Source organism: Betta splendens, chromosome 9 (genome assembly GCF_900634795.4).
Source record: "Betta splendens chromosome 9, fBetSpl5.4, whole genome shotgun sequence".
Lineage (NCBI taxonomy): Eukaryota > Metazoa > Chordata > Actinopteri > Anabantiformes > Osphronemidae > Betta > Betta splendens.
The window spans coordinates 22,148,141-22,167,383 of NC_040889.2; the positions used below are offsets into that span (position 1 = coordinate 22,148,141).

The window sequence follows — 19,243 nt, forward strand, 5'->3', positions numbered from 1 at the left end:
CACACTTTGTTGTGCCCTAATGGAGAACATCTCTGATTAGATGCTGCAGATTTATCAACATTAATGCCAGTGGACAGAAAAAGTCAAAAGCAGCATTTTAATACCTAAACTGAGTCAAGGTAAATTAATCTGTAAGTTATTGAATGGGAATTTTATATATATATTTTTTTACTAGACTGTCAAGGAGGAACACATTTTAATAAGATAAGACACTTCAGATACTTTACATGGAATGCATACCTTAAAAGACAAAACAAATGCATTAAAAAATAGCAAAAAGCTAATAAAACATGATCAAACTGGACTTATTGTGTACTAGATACGACACGTTTGTCACTGTGTCTCACACACACACACACACACACACACACACACACACACACACACACACACACACCCTTCCATTACAGATTTACACTGGAACACAACACTAACCTGGAACTGTAGCAAGTGGAGACGTGCGACGTGTTACTGCAGCTTTTATTACCTGCTGTTTTGCTACAATCGCTAGTACGTTCACAGTGATATGCAGTATTAATAGAATACCTTACTTGTAGGTTGTATGGGGTGCTGAGCAGCCGACATCATTACAAACTAGTCAAAAACCTTACCCTTAAACAGGCTCATCGTCGTATAGCGATTGTAAACCTTGACTAAATGGAAACTGACAGAATATAATTTTAAGTATAGTCTACTGAGAGAACCGTGGTCCAGTACCAGCCCTGTTGTAAACACAAATGTACAGTATAACACAAATATATGTACTAATGTGTTGTTTTGTACAGCTTCTTTGCAAACAATTGGAATATGACCTATTTATGGCTTCAGAAAATCCACACTTCATATGACCACGATCACAGAAGGTACAGTTGATGTTCGACGGGTCACATAAACGCGTGAATGTACAGGTTAGTGAATGGACCAAAGCCAGTTACATCCTAGCGAAGGGGGAAATAACAACCAAAGCAGTGTCCAAGCTGACGGTGAGGACACGAGGGAGAAGCGACGAGGAGCTGTGTGAAGAACTGTGTTCAGCATCCTCCTCCCCCGGTGACACCACAGCATCGTCTTCTCCAACCCGCTGCCAGTTGTTGCTGTAACAGCAGGGTGGCTGTACGTGTCATGCTGCAGGCTTGCTTATATTCAGACATGCTGTGGTAAAGGACAGCGCAACGCGAGGGGGGGGGCGGGCGGCGGCCGGGCGTCTCGTCGCCTTCAAACAGCTGAGTTCCCCTTCTTGTCGGCTCTGAGGGCGAGCGAGCGAGAGAAAGAGAGAGAGAGAGAGCAAGCGAGAGCGTTAGAATTAAACAATTATGAAGGAAGGAGACAGGAACCCACAATACATGAGTAAAAGTAAAAACACGTTTCTGTTTTTTATCTCTCTAGGCTGTTGTTTGGACAAAAATCTTTCCATTTTTTATTGTGGATGCCAGTGGAACGTCTCCTCTGTATCTCTCAGTTCAGCCACTCATTCACAGAGGCGTGACTCTACTTACTTGCTGCTGTCCTGCAGGTCTGTGTCCAGCCTGGTTTGGCGTGGGATTAGAGAGCAGAGGACAAAGGTTAGAGACTCAAGCAAACAAGGGAGGAGGGAGCGCTTTGTCAGCAGACGTGCGGCTGCTGGGAGTCGGCCGGCACCGACACAGGAGGGTGAATGCATCGGCCTCAAAGGAGCGACAAGACAAAAGCACAGAGATGCACGGGCTGAAACGATCACAGAAGCAATAAGTGAGTCAGGAAGCTCAGGGTTTCATCAGTTCAACCCCTTTCACAAGCGACTTGTTGCAGAGTAAAGGTTAGAATTGAAGCGTGTGGGTTTTATATTTTTAGTTTTTAGCTCATCAGCCTCCGTCCACAGACAGTGTCCAGGTTGTTTCAAAGAAAAACCTTCATTTTCCTAAATTTGACTAAATTTGAGAGTAGCGTATGAAAATGTGTATGCTCACACTCTGACACCGAGGACACTGGGCAAAGCGTCTCTACTGTGTATTTCCCCGCTGGTTATGAGGCCGTCCAGCTCTGGAACGCTACTGGAACCATTTATCAAGGCATTAGTCCCAGTCTGTGACGTGACGTGGTACCACATGAAAGCGAAGCGAACCCCCCCCACCCCCCACCCCCCCGCGGCGCATCTACTGTGCGTGGGATAAGGAGCCGGCCAGAGGTCAGTAAGAGGTTAGTTCCAGCGTGAGAGGATTGGACTCAACCGGCCGGTCAGAACAGGCAGGACAGCTGATTTACCTCATGCATGCAAATTTGTGTATGCACCGTCCCTCGTCACACCTTGTGGGGCAGAGTGAGAAATGTAAAACAGGCCACACGTCACATGTTTGTATGAGGTATTCACGTACTTGTGGCTGTGTCTTATTACAAAACGGAGCAATATTAACATGTGGTGCTGTCTTCATTCATGCGGCTTCATTGTGCTCCGTTTACTTGAAGTTCCACCTTCCTGCTTCATTTGTCCCAGAATCTAGACCCACATGGATTGTTCCTCTCTCCTCCAGCAAACAAGTCTTCATCGCTCGCTCAGTGAACGTTCAGAAGCTCATTCTATTCATCTCAGCGCACCTTACTTTCTTTTCGGCGGCTGCAGCTGCCGCAGACTCAAACGCTCAGACGTGTGTGTTAGCTGCTCTGCTGGTGCTGATGTGGCTACGGAGCAGCTGAACGGAGGCGCGGGTGCAAACGTGGACTCACTTGACGATGCTGGGTGGAATGTGGACGTACTCCATGGGGATGACCTCCCCCAGCTCCCGCAGGCTGTGCACGTATTTGATCTTACTGCTGAACTTGGAGCTGTGGGAGGAGAAACCACGAAAGGTTGGACGCACAATCATTTGAATGATGTCTGTTTGTTCCTACTTTGGACGGGCAGTAAAACCTTATGAACGGTCTGGTTACTCCCAGCAAAGTCCGTATGAACCAGGAGGGATGGACGATGATGAACATCTTGAGGTTCTTCTTTAGTCTGTGGAACACGAGACGTGTAAAAGGCTTAGTGCATTGACGAAGGTTCTACTTGTACGTTCTGCCATAATTACCTTCGGTCTATCATCTGGTAGCACTTCTTCATCCAGGTGAAGCCCGGCATCCTCCTGTGAGGTGTGGCTCCATTCAGGTACACGATCATGTAGTCTTCTGCCACCATCAGCTCCAAGGTGCTGATCACATACCTGCAGTCGGAGCAGTTACTGTTACTTGTTCATTAATACTTTGTAATAAGTGGCCTTGGAGTGACGCTGTACTCACAAAAACAGGTTTTCCATCACATAGTTGTAATTGTCACAGTCGCTGTCCGGGAGGAAACACGCGGCAAACACGATGATGGCGTTCTGTTCAGCGTAGTAACCTGAGACGAGACAACAAACAGAGAGCACAGTTGGGAAACGCTGGGACTGCAGCCGAGGAGCGGGCGTTCAGCGTCTCAGCTGTTCCAGGCGTTTCTGACCTCCGTGAGAGATGACTCTTTTATACGGCTCGATGCACTTCATGTCAATGCGATGCTCCTGCTCTCCAATCACCACGCTCCTCCACAGCCGGCTGTCTCTGCCCCCCTCCGCTGCCCGTCCCGCCGCCTCGGCCCCTGACGCGGGCCCTGCGCCCGGGTAGGGCCCCGTGGCGCCCCCTGGTGGGAACAGGCGAAACCAAACAGGTCAAACGCGCGGCGAATGCCCGGATCTGTGAATGACGCCCGGCTCGAACCGCACCGCGTCCGTCGAACTCCGCGGACTCCGCCTCGTCGGGGGAGTCCAGCTCGTCCACGCTAACGTCCAGCTCGTCGCCGGTGTCCAAGGCGTCGTCCTCCGTGTCCAAGGCATCTTCTGAGAGAAGGGACCCCTCGCTGTGGTCCAGAGACACGTTCATTGGCGGCGCGGCCAGCTTCCTCCTCTGATTAGACCCGCCCGATAGATCTGCTGAAGAAGGAGGATCTGATCAGACAGAGAGATCATTCAGACCCTTAAATGATCCCATTTGCGCAAAAACAACGCTGGCATAAATAATGTTTACATTAAATAACTTAAAATAGTAATACTATACTTATACTCTCCTGCGGTCCAACAAAATCAACTAGCAATAGATTGTGTATAGACGTTAAATAGGAGCGAGCTGTTTATCTACCTTCTCTATTATCCGCCTCCTCTGCAGCTTCCTCGCTGGAGGCCGCCGTCATCCCCGCTGCACCGTCTCCCAGCTGGGAGTGTCTGCTCAGGGGCACAGGCATACAATAATAATCCACAGCGTACACCAGCAGCGCCATCACCAGTGCCACCAGCGGCACAGCTACGCACAGCACCGGGACGAACAGGACCAGGACGACCATCTACAGGGCAAGAGGCTCCAACTTTTCCCATGACACCGAGGGAGAGTTTCAAACCTGCGCGTGAACGGCGGCGGAGAAGCGAGAGGGCGACTCGCCGCTTCATTCCCAGGCTGCACGTGTGGGCTGAGGACACAATACTGAGCAGTGTTGCTACCTCCCCCCATCCATAGCCCCTCTAACAAACTCTGATTAGCATAAGGCGTGCTAACAATAGAGGGAGGCAGCAGAGAGGAGCCAGCACGCAAGATCACATGCAATAATATACGGACGTGACCCGCGCGACTGGGTTCCTTTTAAAAACCTCTGTGACGGCACCTACCTTCCTCTCAGTCCGTCTTCTCCGGGCATAAGTGTCTGAGTGTTTCCACGGTGGCGTCACATGACTTGATTATGGAAAGATGTGCTGTGTGTGTGTGTGTAGCCAAGAGGAGACAGGGGAGGGCTGTGAGTCCCACAGAGGGGGTGGGTCATCAGAATTACAAAGTGGAAAGAACATGATGCAGCCGCTAACGAGGAACAATTACAACGCAGCGCGCGAAGACTAAATCGGGACGTGGCTGTAAATAAAGGATAAATATATATCTCGCATCAGATGTGAAAAAGAAGCAGCAGCGGAACATAACAGTGTGACTGTTTGGCCTTGGTAATGGTCCTACATTTCCCATAATGCAACTCAATAGCATCTTTTCCTCCTTCTCCATCTATACAGCTGGTGGAGGATTATGGGTTTTGACATTTTGGTGCCAGGAAGAAACCTTTAAGGAATAAACTACAGCCACACCAATACATGTTAATTCATGTTTCAGTGATGTCTTTAACCTACTTGTTACATATCCTACACTATGACACTACACACTATGACAAAACCTAAGATACATGTAAGTTATAGTCACGCTCCTTAACACGTCTACACCGCCCCCGTGTGGTCAAATGCGGTAGTACAGCTGACAAACACTGCATTCAAACCCACTGCTCAGCTCTGTGTCTTTCATACAATCACAATATTTGGGAAACCCCTTAAATCCCATTTTAGCATTTAAGAGAGACCAGTGAAGCAGCATAAACGCCATTAGCTTCATCTGATAGTGGTAATACACGAGGAGATCACAGGCAGCGAACTGAGAGGTCGAATGAATTTTGCATGAGGGACAGCTCACCTTGACAGGAGAAAGTGAACGTATCCCTCGGGCACATAGCGAGCGTGGTCCTCCCTCTCAGGCTGGACATCTGACTGGTGGAACATCTGCTGGTCATACTGGCCGTCGGCAGAGTACTGCAGCTCAGCAGCACGTAAGCCGTTCTCTCCATACTGGATTTCGGCTGCTGCCTGAAACTTGGAACCTGGATCACCTGAGCTGTACTCTGCATTAAACCCAGCTTCGTAATAGTTTCCTGCCGACTCAGACCTGTACTGCGCAGCTGTGCCGTCACTTGTAAACTCAGCGTAGACGTCGGTGGCGTTCGACGGGCCTCTGGCTTTAGTTCCCCCTCCCTCTGAGCCGGCGCCCTGGTTCTCAGTTCTTTGGTCGATGTGGTGGTAGTTGTAGCCGTATTGGGTTTGACCCTGAGTTAGATTCTGACTTCCTGTCCACTGGCGTGCAGCACTGTCGCCGGTGGGCTGGGAGGACAGCGGCGCTGACGCATCTTGGCCTCTTCTTTTAGGGAGACAAGAGAAAGTGTTTCAGGCCAAAGAGGAAAAAACAGAGCCCTTAATTCCATTTAGCTCACTTTTTGCTGCGCCTGAGCTGTTTAATAACACTATAAACTCCACAGGGACTAAACACTGAAGCTACTGCTTTTAAACTAAACATCAAACGCATTTGATTCGCCGTAGACGACTCCTGTTAATTACAATAAACTGAATAGACGTATATAAACCCAGAAAACACCCAGACGCTAATGTGAAGTTGGAGCTATGCGTTGCTCTGTGGCCATGTGGGCGCTGCCTATGCGCACACCCGCGCAGGCTAGCTAGCGCGCGCTCGCACCCGCGCCGTGCCGCGCGGAGGAGCTGGGGGAGCCCTTTCCATTAGCTGTAGTGGGGCTCCAGCTGTAATGAGGCAGGTAATGCATATTTAATGAGGCGTGGACAGATTTATAAACACACACGCAGAGCTGCAGATCAAAGCGTGCCGCCGAACAGATGAAACACATACGCGCGCGCGCGGGAAAAGGCATAATCTTCTCCTCTCAGACTAATATTCCTTCTCCTCTGTCACTCTGTGTGTCACTCACCCACAGATCATCTGTCTTATATTCAGTGTTACTAATATTTCTCCAGACTCCACTGAGAGGAAGAAGCCTGGAGGTGCTTTGCTTACCTTAATTCTGGCGAATAGCTCTGGTGAGGGTCTCCATGTTCAGTCAACCACATGTCACAGCCAACAGTGCTTATAGGCCGTCCACAGCAGTAATCTACTGTTCCCTGTAGGATCGTGTCCCTTCTTGGCTCCACCGCTTCGAAATCTGTTTGTTGAAGTGAAGAATGCTCGATCACCTCCTCGGTGAAACTCGGCAGGTCAGAAGGTCCCGGCTGTCTCTCACTCTGGACGGCGGCGTGCTCCCCCTCCGGTTCCTCCTCATCATTTCCCTCTTCCATTAAATCTCCAGAAAAAGGCAAGCCAAGTCCTCTGCCAGCAGAAGCCCCCGATTCGCTTAACGGGGTGCCGGCCGAAGAGGTGGAGCGGGAGACGGAACTGTTGGTGAGCACGGGGGACTGCGTCTCAGAGGCGGTGTGGGGTAAGTCCTGCTGCGATAACTCACCCCCCCACATCTGAAAGTCGCCCAAGTAAGTAGGACATGGAGGAGGTTGGGAGGGTGAGTCCCCACCCTCGTCTGAATCCTCCATCGAGATCTGAGAATGGACATACACTTCTTCCCTAGTTTTCAAGAAGTGATCTACTGGATATCTTAAAGATGGAGACACGCTTCTGGCCAGGACGCTTGTTGTATCCTCACAGTTCTCTTCTTCTCCTTGCGTCTGACTGGGACCTGTTGCTGAGTCTGATTGTTGAAGTGCTTCGGGCCGGCTGGGACTGCTCGTGTCTGACGCCATGCGCGGCTCAGGCGTGTCATCGAGACCCACTTGGTTCTGCTCTGTCTCTGGACTAAGAGAGCCGTCACTGCCACCCACTCTTTGGTGGTTCCCGGCCTGTTCTGCGCCGCCCTGGTGCTGCCGATGCGCGGCCTTTTGCAGGACTGTGGCGGCATAGGAGAGCATGCTGAACGTCTCCATGGGCTTCCTCGCCCTTTGCCTGTCGCCCTGTCTGGGCCTGTCGTGCCACTCCCTTTCGGTTTCTTTCACGGTGCCCGACACGATGATGTATTCCATCTCCAGGCCTGAGGACGAGTCTCCATCAGAGTTGGACTTGAGTTCATCCCTGCTCCCTGGGTGAAGGCTGTCTGGGCTGTACTTTAAGGTGTCTCTCTCCCCCCCAGAGCTGGAGCTCAGAGACATGGTTTCTGTTGTACGGACCTCCAGAGTTCCATTGCCCTCTTTGTTAGGGCGGCCACGGCGCTCAACAGCCGACCCCCCTTCACTGTTGTCCAGTAAAACCGACAACTCGTGTGATACTGAAGCTGATTCTGGGGACTCGGGTTTCTCTGAAACAAGATCATTCGTGCTCATACGAGTCTGGGCTAGCGACTCGTCAGTGGTAGCTTCTCCTGGACTTGATTGATACTTAGCTGGGATTTGCTGAGAGGCAGAGGCACAGTCTATAAGAATAAACGGGGAGCGGTCACTGGGCTCCTCTAACCAGTCAGCTCCCTCTGATCCCCCCCTGCTGTTGCTTTCATACCTCCTGTCCCCACTCGCTCCCTCGAACATGAACACTTGGTTGGCCTGTTGCTCTTTGTCCGCGCTCATTGATCTGCAGGCAGTTCCTGCCAGAATATCCGTCTTCTGGTATTGATCGTGCATCTCATGTGTCGTGGGAGGTTTAGTCACTGCTATGAAAGGACTAGACTGACCCTCTAGCTGTATCATATCTACCACTGGACTAGCAAAGGTGTCAGGGGAGGAAGTCAGGCTCCAGGTGCCAGCTCCGACATTGTCATATTCTGAGGTGGAGGTGACCATGGCAGGGACCGGCAGGTCCCACATGTTGGTGAGGTGGTCAGGGGAGGCGTCGCCGTCTGAATCTCTCACCGGTATGAAGTGTGGGCTCTGAACCTCACCTTCTTCTTCTCCCTGAGTCCTGTCTCCTGCCACCTCGATGACTATCTTCACATTGTGTTCGGTAGCTCTCCAGCCCACGTTTTCAGCCGTCTCACTAGGCCCTTTCATGCTGCTACCATCTTCTACCAGAGCACGTTCATGTTCACCCACTTTGTTTGTATATGTCTTGGAAGAATCGCAGGTCTCAATTGATCCCATGTGACTGAGGTTCCTTCCGTTTTCAGGTCCTTCGGGACTTGCTATGGTGGAGGAGCTGTCTTCCCTTATGGTGGTGTTCCACATCTGCATGCCACCGTCGCAGAATCCTAGAGGACTTTCCATAGATGAGGCACCAGCAACGTTGGCGTTTCCTCCACAGAAAGAACCGGAGTAATCGGACAAGTTATCGGGGGTTGTAAGAGGGGAAGGACTGTCATCCCGGATCGTCGTGTTCCACATATCCAAAGATTCTGGGTAAGAGGTGGTGGTTCCACTGTCGGATTTGAGAAAGCCCTTCTGAGCCGAGTATGTCCAGAAGTCAAGGATCTCTATCTGTTTTTTTCCTTCATCCTCTTCTCTAGACGTTTCTGGGGTTAAGGTGTTTAGAATTGCTTTCTTCCTCCACAAGGAAGATGGATTTTCTTTCACTCTGACAAATCCAGGTTTAAATTTTCTGGCTGCTTCCTCCTCTGGTGGTGTGAGTTGCAGATCAGCCAAGGTAGCGTGGTGCCACTGATCCGTCCGGACAGAAACTGGGTTCCACTTGTCATATGACTCCACCTGCTCAGTGATCAGGCTGAGCTGAGGTTCAAGGCTCTTTGGCCTTTGGTGGACGCTGTCTCTGCTTTCCTTTTCTGCCATGTCGCCCAATGACTCTTTGCATCCAGCTTCCTCCAAAACATTCTGCGGGCTCTCAGACAGCTTGGTTCTGCTCCAGCTCATGTTGTCGTTTGAGGACAATACTCCTTGTGCGTCGAAGCTAAGTTCATCCCACGTTTCTGATAAGGACGATGACACGCTGTCTTTGTGCTGCAGGCCGTTGATCCTTTCGATCACATCTTCTGGGAAGAACCTCACTCCACAACTGCTGGGTGGGCGGCTACCTACCAGACTGTTGACTGGGGTCGGAGGAACCACCGTGTCAGTCATTTCAGTCCCGTGGATCTGACCGTGGTGATCCATGGAAGAATTTCTACTTTCAAGCTCTCCAAGTGAATTGGGGGCGGAGAAGTCTAGCAAGCTCAACTCCTCCGAAAGGCTAGAGCTTCCACCTCTTCTGTCGTCTTCATCCCCTCTAACCCCCAAGTTTGCCAGTTCCCCTCCCGCTGGCATGGGGACATCACCGCTATGTAATGGGTCAAAACTAAACAGGTCAACGATCTCACTCCTGTTTCTGTTTGAGCGGTGCTTCTTCCTCTCTGGCGGGACAGGAGGGGAGACGGACAACAAGCCCAGTGGGGACGGGTTCCTCAGGAAGTGTGCTCCTGGGCCTCCTGCTTGGCCTCCAGCCGTGTCACCCACGGGACTGTCGTCGCTGAGGAACACCGAGCTCTCCTTGGAGGAGCGGCTGCTGCGGATGGTGGTCATACCGCTGTCAGGGCTCACCAGTTCCCCACCAACACTGACCCCCACACCTCCTGCATCCTCGTCGGCGTCGGCCATCACCCTGTTTTCATCCAGAAACAACACAACAAATCTGACTTTACTGCTTGCCTTCATTTTCGTCACTTGTCTTTGCTACAGGGATGCAACAAATACCTTGCTATAGCGACTGCTTCTCCACTGCCTCCTTCAGCTCTCTCTATATCAGAACCATCCATGTCGTTGATCCCAGACGACCCCTGGGAGAACTCCACGCTGCCGGCCACTCCCTCCGTGGACGAGGTCCTGCTGCTGGGATTGCAGGCTAACACAGAGCTCCGCCGGTCCACAAAGTCCTTGAGGATGCCCTGGATCTCCTCCTCCAGCAGGGGAGGCGTGCCGGAGGACGAGGAGGTGTTCATAGGGATGTGGTACACCTGGAGACTCCCCCTGGCCTCCAGTTCACCAGAGAGAGACCAGCTAGAAGACTCTTCCAGCTCACAGCAAATCTGAAACAAGAGGGATATCGTCTTGTTTGCTGAAGACTGTGCTTCAGTGCAACAAACAGCTGTTGTGCCGGTGGCCTTACAGCTGATTTACCTGGTTCAGGACGTCGATGTTGCTTGAGTAGACGACCACCTGCTGGCGAGGCTGGTGCACTGTGTCACTGACGGACAACAGGACGACCAGAGCGTCATACTCGTGCTGATGACTGAAGTACTTTAGACCATCCACGTAGTCGTGTAGATCCTGGATAAAAGAGAAGAGAAAAAATCAACATCTGGGATGTGTAAGCCAAGCTGTTTGACAGATGTTCACAGCTCTACCCGTTTCCAAAGTATTTTATTAATGAGTGAAAAAAGAAGCTAATATTACATTTATTCCTAATTGTATCAAAATGATTTGAAAACATATTTGCTTGATTAATCTCGATTCGCTCCTTTGTGGTTACAGCTGCACAGGAAACTTCGTCAGACCCCTGCCTTTCATTGTGCATATGATTCAGGCTTTTTTCAGGCAAACTGAAGTTGTTTAAAGTAAGCCTTCATCTGTGGCGATGAGAGACGGAGCTGTCAATGCGCACAGAGGGGTAGAGAGACATTTTGTGATTTATCGTTTGGAAATTAACTGTTTGCTCTTAAAACAGCCACTATGCACAGATTATGGTAATTCGGTGACACGCACAATGATTGATGGATGGAAAGTTGCATTAATTAATTGTTTTGTTTGTCAAGGGAACTTGTTTTTTCTCTTTTTCACTAAAATGATTAACAGCAATGTTATGGCAGCCATAATTTGCCACGCAGGGTTACACATAAAGTGTGCAAAGTGATACTTCTGAAAACATATTTGCTTGATTAATCTAGATTTGTTGTACAACTGTTTGTTTAGTAAAGTTCTCGAAATTGTTGTTGTGATTATTTAAGTTGAACTTTTAAACAAAAGAGAGCTGCAGTGAAGCCAGCGGCGAGAGGCTGACACGCGAGACATGTCAGGCAACGTGATTCACGCGGCCCGTCACACAATCCGGAGATCATCCGGACTCCAAATGTTTGTTGGTCCGTCTCTGCTCGAGCCCGTGTGTGTGTAAATGCGTTCGCGTGGGTCCACTGGAAGTGATTGATGACTGCTCCAGGCACTGTCTCTGCCCAGGCTGAGTCAATATTAACCTGTGAGGATGAGGGGACTACAGCACGGCTCCCCCCTCCCCACATCCCCCCCCCCCCCCTCTCTCTCTCTCTCTCTCTCTCTCTCGCCCCAATATGGCTGCTGTCAGAATCAAGTCCATCAATCCTCGCAGACACACACAACTGTCACTTCACCGACGCCGCCATTCCTCAACGCCGATATCCTGATGAGTGCAGCGAAGCCTCCGAAGATCCGTTAAAACACACACTTTCACTCAGACACACAGGAGCCGGGCACATGTAACGCTACGGGCACATAATTCCTCCAGTCGTCTACTGTAATCTCAGCCCACGAGCAAACACGCGGCCGTATGTACACATATGAGCTCTGGTAAAGCGGATGAAGTCTTCACCGTTTACAATACAATATACACAGAAATGTGCAAACGACGCCAATACTCTGGAGCTCCCACCCAGCTGTGTACACACACACTCTCACACACACAGGCGGCGAAAGATCGTCAGAAAACGAGCAGAGTGCAAATCTCTGCGATAGCACGCGGTGCAACAGTCTGTCTGCCATTTGGCTCTTAACTGAGTAAATTACTATTCATATTGCTGCCCCTCCTCCTTCCGCCTCTCTCTGCCTCCTCCAGATACACAGATTGCCTTTTCTTATAAATTACCAGCATGCTCGCTATAAAAATCCACTTGCTAAGAACCTGACGATCAGCACAAACCTTTACTGAATCGTATATTTTTAATTAATTTGTACTATTGGATTAGGAGCAAACATCCACAGGAAACGACATCCCGTCGTGGTAGATTCATCAAATGAGCATTATTAGGTATAAAGAGTTTTAAAGATCAATTGTGTCACAACAGCGCATTGAAGTGTAGGATTAAAGTTTGTAACAAGACACCAACACAATGATTGAGGTGAGTCAACATGAACTGTTGGATCCTGACGCATTGACAGCATCTGAACCACATAGCTGAGCCTTGATCCTCTGTATGAATGTACGAGACATTTGTTTTGGATGTTGCCTGTTGCAGATACGTTTAGGGCCTTTTAGACATTTTACTGTGTCATGCATGTGTTAAAAAATTGTCTTTCTAAAACAGTTAATTTATAAGTTTTCAGCTTTACTTTTATTGACATGTGCTGCCTCATGAATTCTATTTCATCATCTGACTCAGATCCTTATGGAACAGTTATTGGCATCAGATTTCTTATGTTTACAGTTTTTCCCTTTTTATGTTTGTCACACACACACACACACACACACACACACACACACACACACACACACACACACACACACACACACACACACACACACACACACGCCTCCACTCCCTCTCTCTGGTTGTCTTTGCGCCACAGGTAGCAAGTCTTTAGCGGCTACATGCCGTTCTCCCAACCTGCCATCATTATGCACAATAGCCTTAGGTACAAAACTCAGGCCTCATAACTCACGCCCCACGTGCGTAAATTCCCGTGCAAACACAGTCAAAGCAAAAACACATTTCCTGCTGTCGCCAACATCTCCGGCAAAGAATTAATCAAGCGTTCATCCATTTAGGCTCTTTGCATACCCTTTCCGTCAGAACACAGAACGCTAAGAGAGTCGCAAGTTCTTCTCAGGCGATCGTTTCGCCACCCTGATGAATCCATCAAGCGAGGTTTGATTTATACATCTGTCTGTGATCACAGCGGTACAGCTACAGCAAATGGGGTGGCAAGGAGCGAGCTGACACCACCCTGCTCAAACACACACACATGCAAACACACGCACACATGTGCAACATGCACCATTCATCACACGCACACGCACAGCCGCGCCCGCGCGTGCGTGTGCTCACAAACACAAACACTTAGGGCTCACGCGCACAAACACCACAATATTACTGCTTATGAAGTTTTGGCAAAGACAGAGGGAAGGGGGGGTAAAAAGTTTGCAGAGAAAGAAGCTCGAACGTCTTCCTCTCTCATATGGGCTTTCTCCACATGCTGCCTCCGCTCAGCTCTAAGTGCGGGGATTTGGGGGCCGAGATGCAAGAGCTGAGTCTATAAATGTTTTGTTTTGTTTATTTGTTTGCCCTCGAAGCCCAAAGAAAGCCGCAGGAGGAGAAAGACAATGGGAGAAGAGGTAGAGCGAGTGTAGAGACGGTAACGAACCGGCATTAAAGCAAGTTACAGAGGATGCAGTGTGACGACCGCCTCCTGTAAAAGCCTCCCAAACTTGTTCAAACACCAAATTTGTGTCTACGCAACAAATGCGCTGATGTGTTTTGCGTCGAAATTACAAAATTACAACCAAAGTCATGGACCATAAAAACAGTGATATGTTTGAGCCAAGATCCTCAAACAAGCACTGAGCCCTAAGCGTCAGCAGATCCCATCTTATGATGTGCATGTAGCTTCATGGCTTCATGAATCTCTAACAAATTTAAACCAGTGCGAGCTGGAAACGGAACGATGGAGGGGCGGCTCCCTGGCTTCCTGCTCTTCAATCTTAGTCCCTGGGAGGCCCACCCTGCACCTGCCATCCCCTGGTGCCTCTCATCAGAAAGGCATTTACCGAGCGCCGTGGCTGCGGGCCCCTTCATTAACGAGCATAATTATTTGTGCGAGTGGAGTGGGGCAAAACCGGCCCCGCATAAACAAACAGAAGGGCCGGAGGACGGTGAGCAAACAACGCATTAGAGACAATCACCGACATGAAACCTAAAGCAAACCTCGGCTGGAGAGACGGACACTCGGCCGACCACACTCACACACACACAAAATGCATATGACAAATCTCCATCAATAACACAAAACATTACCAATAAAATCATTACACAAACACAGTATAATGTAGGGAGAGAGTTACAGCCACAGACCAGAGCAAAAGTGACTGATTCTGATAGATGACCACGCAAGAAACAGTGTGTGTGTGTGTGTGTGTGTGTGTGTGTGTGTGTGTGTGTGTGTCTGTGTGGGCCCCTGTCCATCCCACAGTTCATCAGCAACACAGCATGACAAGCCTCCATCCGACCAAAGCTTCATCTGCCAGCGCTAATTACTGAGCCATGACGATCCTGACACACACACACTCACACACGCTCACACAATGGATGTGTGTTTATTAATGCAGGCGTCACCAAACCGTTCATCCCGTGATGAAAAGCCACCACAACTTCTCTCCTGCTCTGTATCGACTTGCCGTTGATCATTGTTACCCAGGTGAAGCTGCACAGTGACTGCGTGCTCTTGAGCAGGACACCTGACTTTTACGGGCTCCTGGGGTGTGTCCCATCCATTGCAGACTGCAATTTTGATATATTAGTTATGATGCTGGTTTTGCCTTGGCTTTTTAAGCAATATACACAACAACATAAACATTGTAGGGTGCATTTCCATTAGTTGTTCTTTTCCAACGCTCCCGTCTGTAGACTGTGAATGTTGTATGCAGCACCACTACTATGCTGATACTGACATCGACAGGCTTGTAAGCGGGTACGGTAATATCAACAGCCACAGAGTAACTCGTGGTGTTTGTTTACTCGTATGAAATAAAACACAAGGAAAATGGCCGCATCTTGAACAAGTGCCTCTCATGGTTCGTACTGAGAACCAAGGCTTAAAGAGGCTCCGGCAGCAAGTAGACTGTTCACGGCAGGATTTTCACCAGCAACTAGTTGTAATTGTTGTTCAGACGCAGCCTCACGGAAAAAAACTCAGCGTTTATTAGTGATTATCATAACTTGACAAACACTAATTTTGTGGTTCTTGCAGATGAGACACGGACGACACGCAAAACTGTAATTTTAAAAGACTGAAACCCGGTTCGTTTCCACTTCCCCTCGTCCGTAATAGAGGAGAACACAGGCTGACTAATGTATGTTTGCACAGTATACAGAAATACATTAGTCAGCCTATACGACGTGTCCACACACACTCTGAGGCTCTCGCCTCCGCTAACTAGGCAATCACAGGCAGCCGAAGTCCAACTCTGTCCGCTTTAACCGCTCACACACACACACACACACAAAAACACACGTTGACAATCACATAACACATACACCATTAAAGACTAATTGAATCTAATTTATTTAGTTTTCTGGAAAGAATCATTTAAGGCAGAACTTCCCTAAGCCCCCCCAATAAATGACACTCTCATACCGTTTTAGTCTCTTTTCAAACACAATTAAAAAATAATATATAAATATATACACACTGCAAATGACATGCATATAAGGGGTTCATTTTGGAGCTCGATCTCAGGTCATTAGTAACCCACCATGACGCTGTGGAGTTGGAGGGTCTGCTGGCGACACACAGGCCCCTGGCCATTTATTCTATATTAAGTCTCTAATGGGCCCTCGCTCGCTCCCCGTGTGTGTGAGTGTCTCTCTCTCCCTCTCCTGACACACAGCGTGGAGGCACAGCGCTGGTAAAATATGCACAGAAAGTCCGGTGCGCGCACAGACAAAGCTATTCAAATGAATGGTTATTTATTCGCTAAACGAGGATCTGGGTGTTTAATGTTCCTTGGACGTTAGGTAGTTTTCTGGGGGAGGCAGAGCCATACCCCTACGGCTACAGACATCATTTATTTTACACATAGCCTAATACTGCACGCTAGGCAGCCACTGAGAAAAATGGGCTTTGGAAGTGAGAAGGAGATATAAAAGAAATAATGAATGATTTTTGATGTTGGGAGGGGGGTGAACACATTAGAAGTTGCATCAGGGAGAAAAGCGAGGGGTAGGCTTATAGGCTTAAAGCACCCTTTGTGTGTGTGTGTGTGTGTGTGTGTGTGTGTCACAACACAGCGACAAATGACAGACACAGAAATACAGAAGTCAAACATTTCAATGTGTGTGTGTGTGTGTGTGTGTGTGTGCGTGCGTGCGTGCGTGCGTGCGTGCGTGCTTGCTCGCTCGCTGGATTTTAGGGAAATCTGTGGGAAGGCCGTCGATACCTGACTGCATGTGAGACTCTTAGGTCTCCATCTACATCTCATCCGAATGCAGAGCAGTACAACAGCGGGGAGGGCTCTTTACCGGCACAACAGCAAAGCATCAGAGCCGACGCCAGTAACTTAAATCACACACTGTTCTATTCTGCTGTTTTTTTCACTTCTGCCCATTAAAGCTTCACAAACTTACAAAAGTAGGTGAAAGCATTAAACACTGTACAAATTATAATCATCATAATGTAATAAATTAGCTAATATTTAAATTTGTAGAAAGACCTGGACATACTGTATCTCCACACTTCATGTAACACCCGTTAAAGGGAGCGCAGGCTGTGACACTCACGTCCTTATCGGTGGCGACTGAACACAGCGCGACGGTCATCTCCCCGTCGGAGAACTCCTTCAGCGCCGCAGTGAGCAGCTGCTCCAGGTCTGCATCCAGTCAGCACACAAACAGACTGACAGTTAAATGAAACACACGACCATTTTCACAACACACAGGAGAAACACAAGCGTGAATGCCACAGGCGCCGATGAGGAGGAGGCTGATAATTATGGATCGGTAGAAACGAGGTGACGCTGATGTTAACTCGGACCTACTGTCGAAATCCCATCAGAAACAGCAGGAGGCCACGAGATGACTGCTGCCGTATTTCATTTACTTACACCCTAAATGAAAGAGGCGACGGCGGACTCGTGGCCTGGGTGTATGAAACGGGAGTGTGGCGGTGACTACGTACACTGAAGCCCGGCCGGGTCCCGACCCCCGTGGCTCCACTGCTCCACGGACCTCCTGAGCGCCTCCAGCTGCTCCGGGCGGCGGCCGCGTTTGGCCCGGAGGGCGTCGCTCTGCAGCCGCAGGGCCTCTGCGCAGACACAAGCACAGTCACAGCGTGCGCGCTCTGGTTCCACCCACACAGAACGAGCGCCATGCGGACTCTGCCGGGGCCAGTGGTGGGTTCGATGGCTAATATGTGGAGCTGCACTCGCGTCGTAGAGCCAGAACTGCAGCATTGTCTGGTCCGAAGCCAAGAAAAGCCATTCAGATTGAGTCTGGCCTTATTATTACGTCTTGACTGGACGTTTCCTGTCAGTTCACGTCTTTCATCTTGTTCCACAGACTCAAATCTTTTTTTCCCAATTCTTTGCTTATGCGGAGCAAAGATTAGACTTTAAACCCTTTGTACTTAGTGTCATCACACAGACCCATGGGTGGAAGTAAATGATTCACGGGGATTAGTGGTTTGTGTTCAAATAGGAAACTCTGTCTCTGTCCTTCACTCCTTTTACTCCATTCACCTTAGTTCACTTCTCATCTGCTTGTCATTGTGTCAATCACGAACGGAGGTCAGCAAGCACACACTATGATTTTGTGTTCATGTTTGTGTTTTACATCTGCTCTTTTCTGTTGCTTTTCTTATCTCCCTTTCAAACATATGGTGACAGACAACTGCATTAAACTAACTTTAAGAGAACAGATTCTTTCTGAGCTGCTCCTTGCTCACACTCACCACCCCTCGTCTCTCTCCTTCTCCATCTCTCCTGGTGGGTGCTAAGCGAGTCATGTCAAGGGATTTGTGTGTGTCCTCCTTCATCGCCCCATTACCCCCCCCTGGGGGGGCGCCGGCGCATCCCTCACCTCCGAGAGTCTCCCCCAGCGATGCTCTGATGTGCTCTGCTGCGTCTTGAAGAATCTCCCTGGCGACTGTTGCCACGGCGGATGATGTCCCATCATCTTCTGCGTCCTGCTGCCCGTTGCGATGGACCACTCGCAGGACGCTGGACTCCAGCGTGTGATACTCAGAGCTGGGGAGAGGGGGGAGACGGGGGGATATGAACGGCTGCAGGGGGCGGAACGATGATTGTGGGGCATTAGCATAAGCGCAACTCCCCTCCGGGTCATGCGGGTTGAACACACGCGGGCCCGAGACGCGCGCTCAAACACACTCTGTCTCATTTTCACATCAGCAGACACCACGGTCTCAGTCAGAAGCTAGCGTGCCTGGTTTGCTGTCACTACATGTATACACACATCCATCAGCCTACCTGTCTAGCAGCCCGTCTCTCAGCAGCGTGAGGGAGAGCCGCCCCGCGCGGTGAAGCTTCGCTGTGTCCACGTCCTCCTTCCACAGCAGCAGGCGCTCGCTGATTTTCACCCTCTGAAGGTACTTCGCTGTCTCCACAGGCAGGACGGCGTCACGCGGCCGGCCACACAAGAGCGGCAGACACAGTCCGCCTGAGCCGTCCTTCTGCAGCACACGCAATAAAAACACGACTAGGGATCACATCAATAGGGAGACTTTAATTATTGATCAAAATAAGGAGGAATATGTCCTTATACAAACAATAGGAGGGTTGACATTAATCTCAGAAAAATCTAAAAATCTAAATTTTGAATCTGAATTTTAAACAATTATTTGTTAAAAAGACAAATAAAGTCAGAATTCTGAGCTTAAAGCCTGGTTTTTCAGTTTAATTTCAAATTCTGGGAATAAAATCAGAACTTCAGTCCTTTTTAATAGTTCCCTCAGACATGTCGTCATTATGCTGCTGCATCTATTTAACAATGTTTGGATGATGC

General features: G+C 49.4%; 1 protein-coding gene across 9 annotated transcripts in view; it reads right to left on the minus strand.

Annotated features, from left to right (window-relative positions):
* Nucleotides 1-179: 179 nt before the first annotated feature.
* Nucleotides 180-19,243, minus strand: part of LOC114863216 (uncharacterized) — a 22,868-nt gene continuing 3,804 nt past the window's right edge. The window contains exons 3-20 of one of the 9 annotated variants that reach the window (XM_029164110.3): nucleotides 18,709-18,911; nucleotides 18,302-18,468; nucleotides 17,403-17,528; nucleotides 17,006-17,094; nucleotides 10,665-10,814; nucleotides 10,242-10,573; nucleotides 6,646-10,149; nucleotides 5,482-5,979; nucleotides 4,123-4,205; nucleotides 3,711-3,914; nucleotides 3,452-3,628; nucleotides 3,253-3,352; nucleotides 3,045-3,176; nucleotides 2,885-2,971; nucleotides 2,701-2,799; nucleotides 2,242-2,283; nucleotides 1,497-1,526; nucleotides 180-1,246 (exon numbers count right to left, since the gene is read on the minus strand). In XM_029164110.3, the coding sequence (XP_029019943.1) occupies nucleotides 1,216-1,246; nucleotides 1,497-1,526; nucleotides 2,242-2,283; nucleotides 2,701-2,799; nucleotides 2,885-2,971; nucleotides 3,045-3,176; nucleotides 3,253-3,352; nucleotides 3,452-3,628; nucleotides 3,711-3,914; nucleotides 4,123-4,205; nucleotides 5,482-5,979; nucleotides 6,646-10,149; nucleotides 10,242-10,573; nucleotides 10,665-10,814; nucleotides 17,006-17,094; nucleotides 17,403-17,528; nucleotides 18,302-18,468; nucleotides 18,709-18,911 (6,054 nt within the window). In that variant the 3' untranslated portion in view covers nucleotides 180-1,215. Of the gene's footprint in view, nucleotides 1,247-1,496; nucleotides 1,527-2,241; nucleotides 2,284-2,700; nucleotides 2,800-2,884; nucleotides 2,972-3,044; nucleotides 3,177-3,252; nucleotides 3,353-3,451; nucleotides 3,629-3,710; nucleotides 3,933-4,122; nucleotides 4,206-5,481; nucleotides 5,980-6,645; nucleotides 10,150-10,241; nucleotides 10,574-10,664; nucleotides 10,815-17,005; nucleotides 17,121-17,402; nucleotides 17,529-18,301; nucleotides 18,469-18,708; nucleotides 18,912-19,243 lie in introns of those variants that run through there. The other 8 variants (XM_029164109.3, XM_029164108.3, XM_029164111.3 and 5 more) reach the window with 8 other exon arrangements.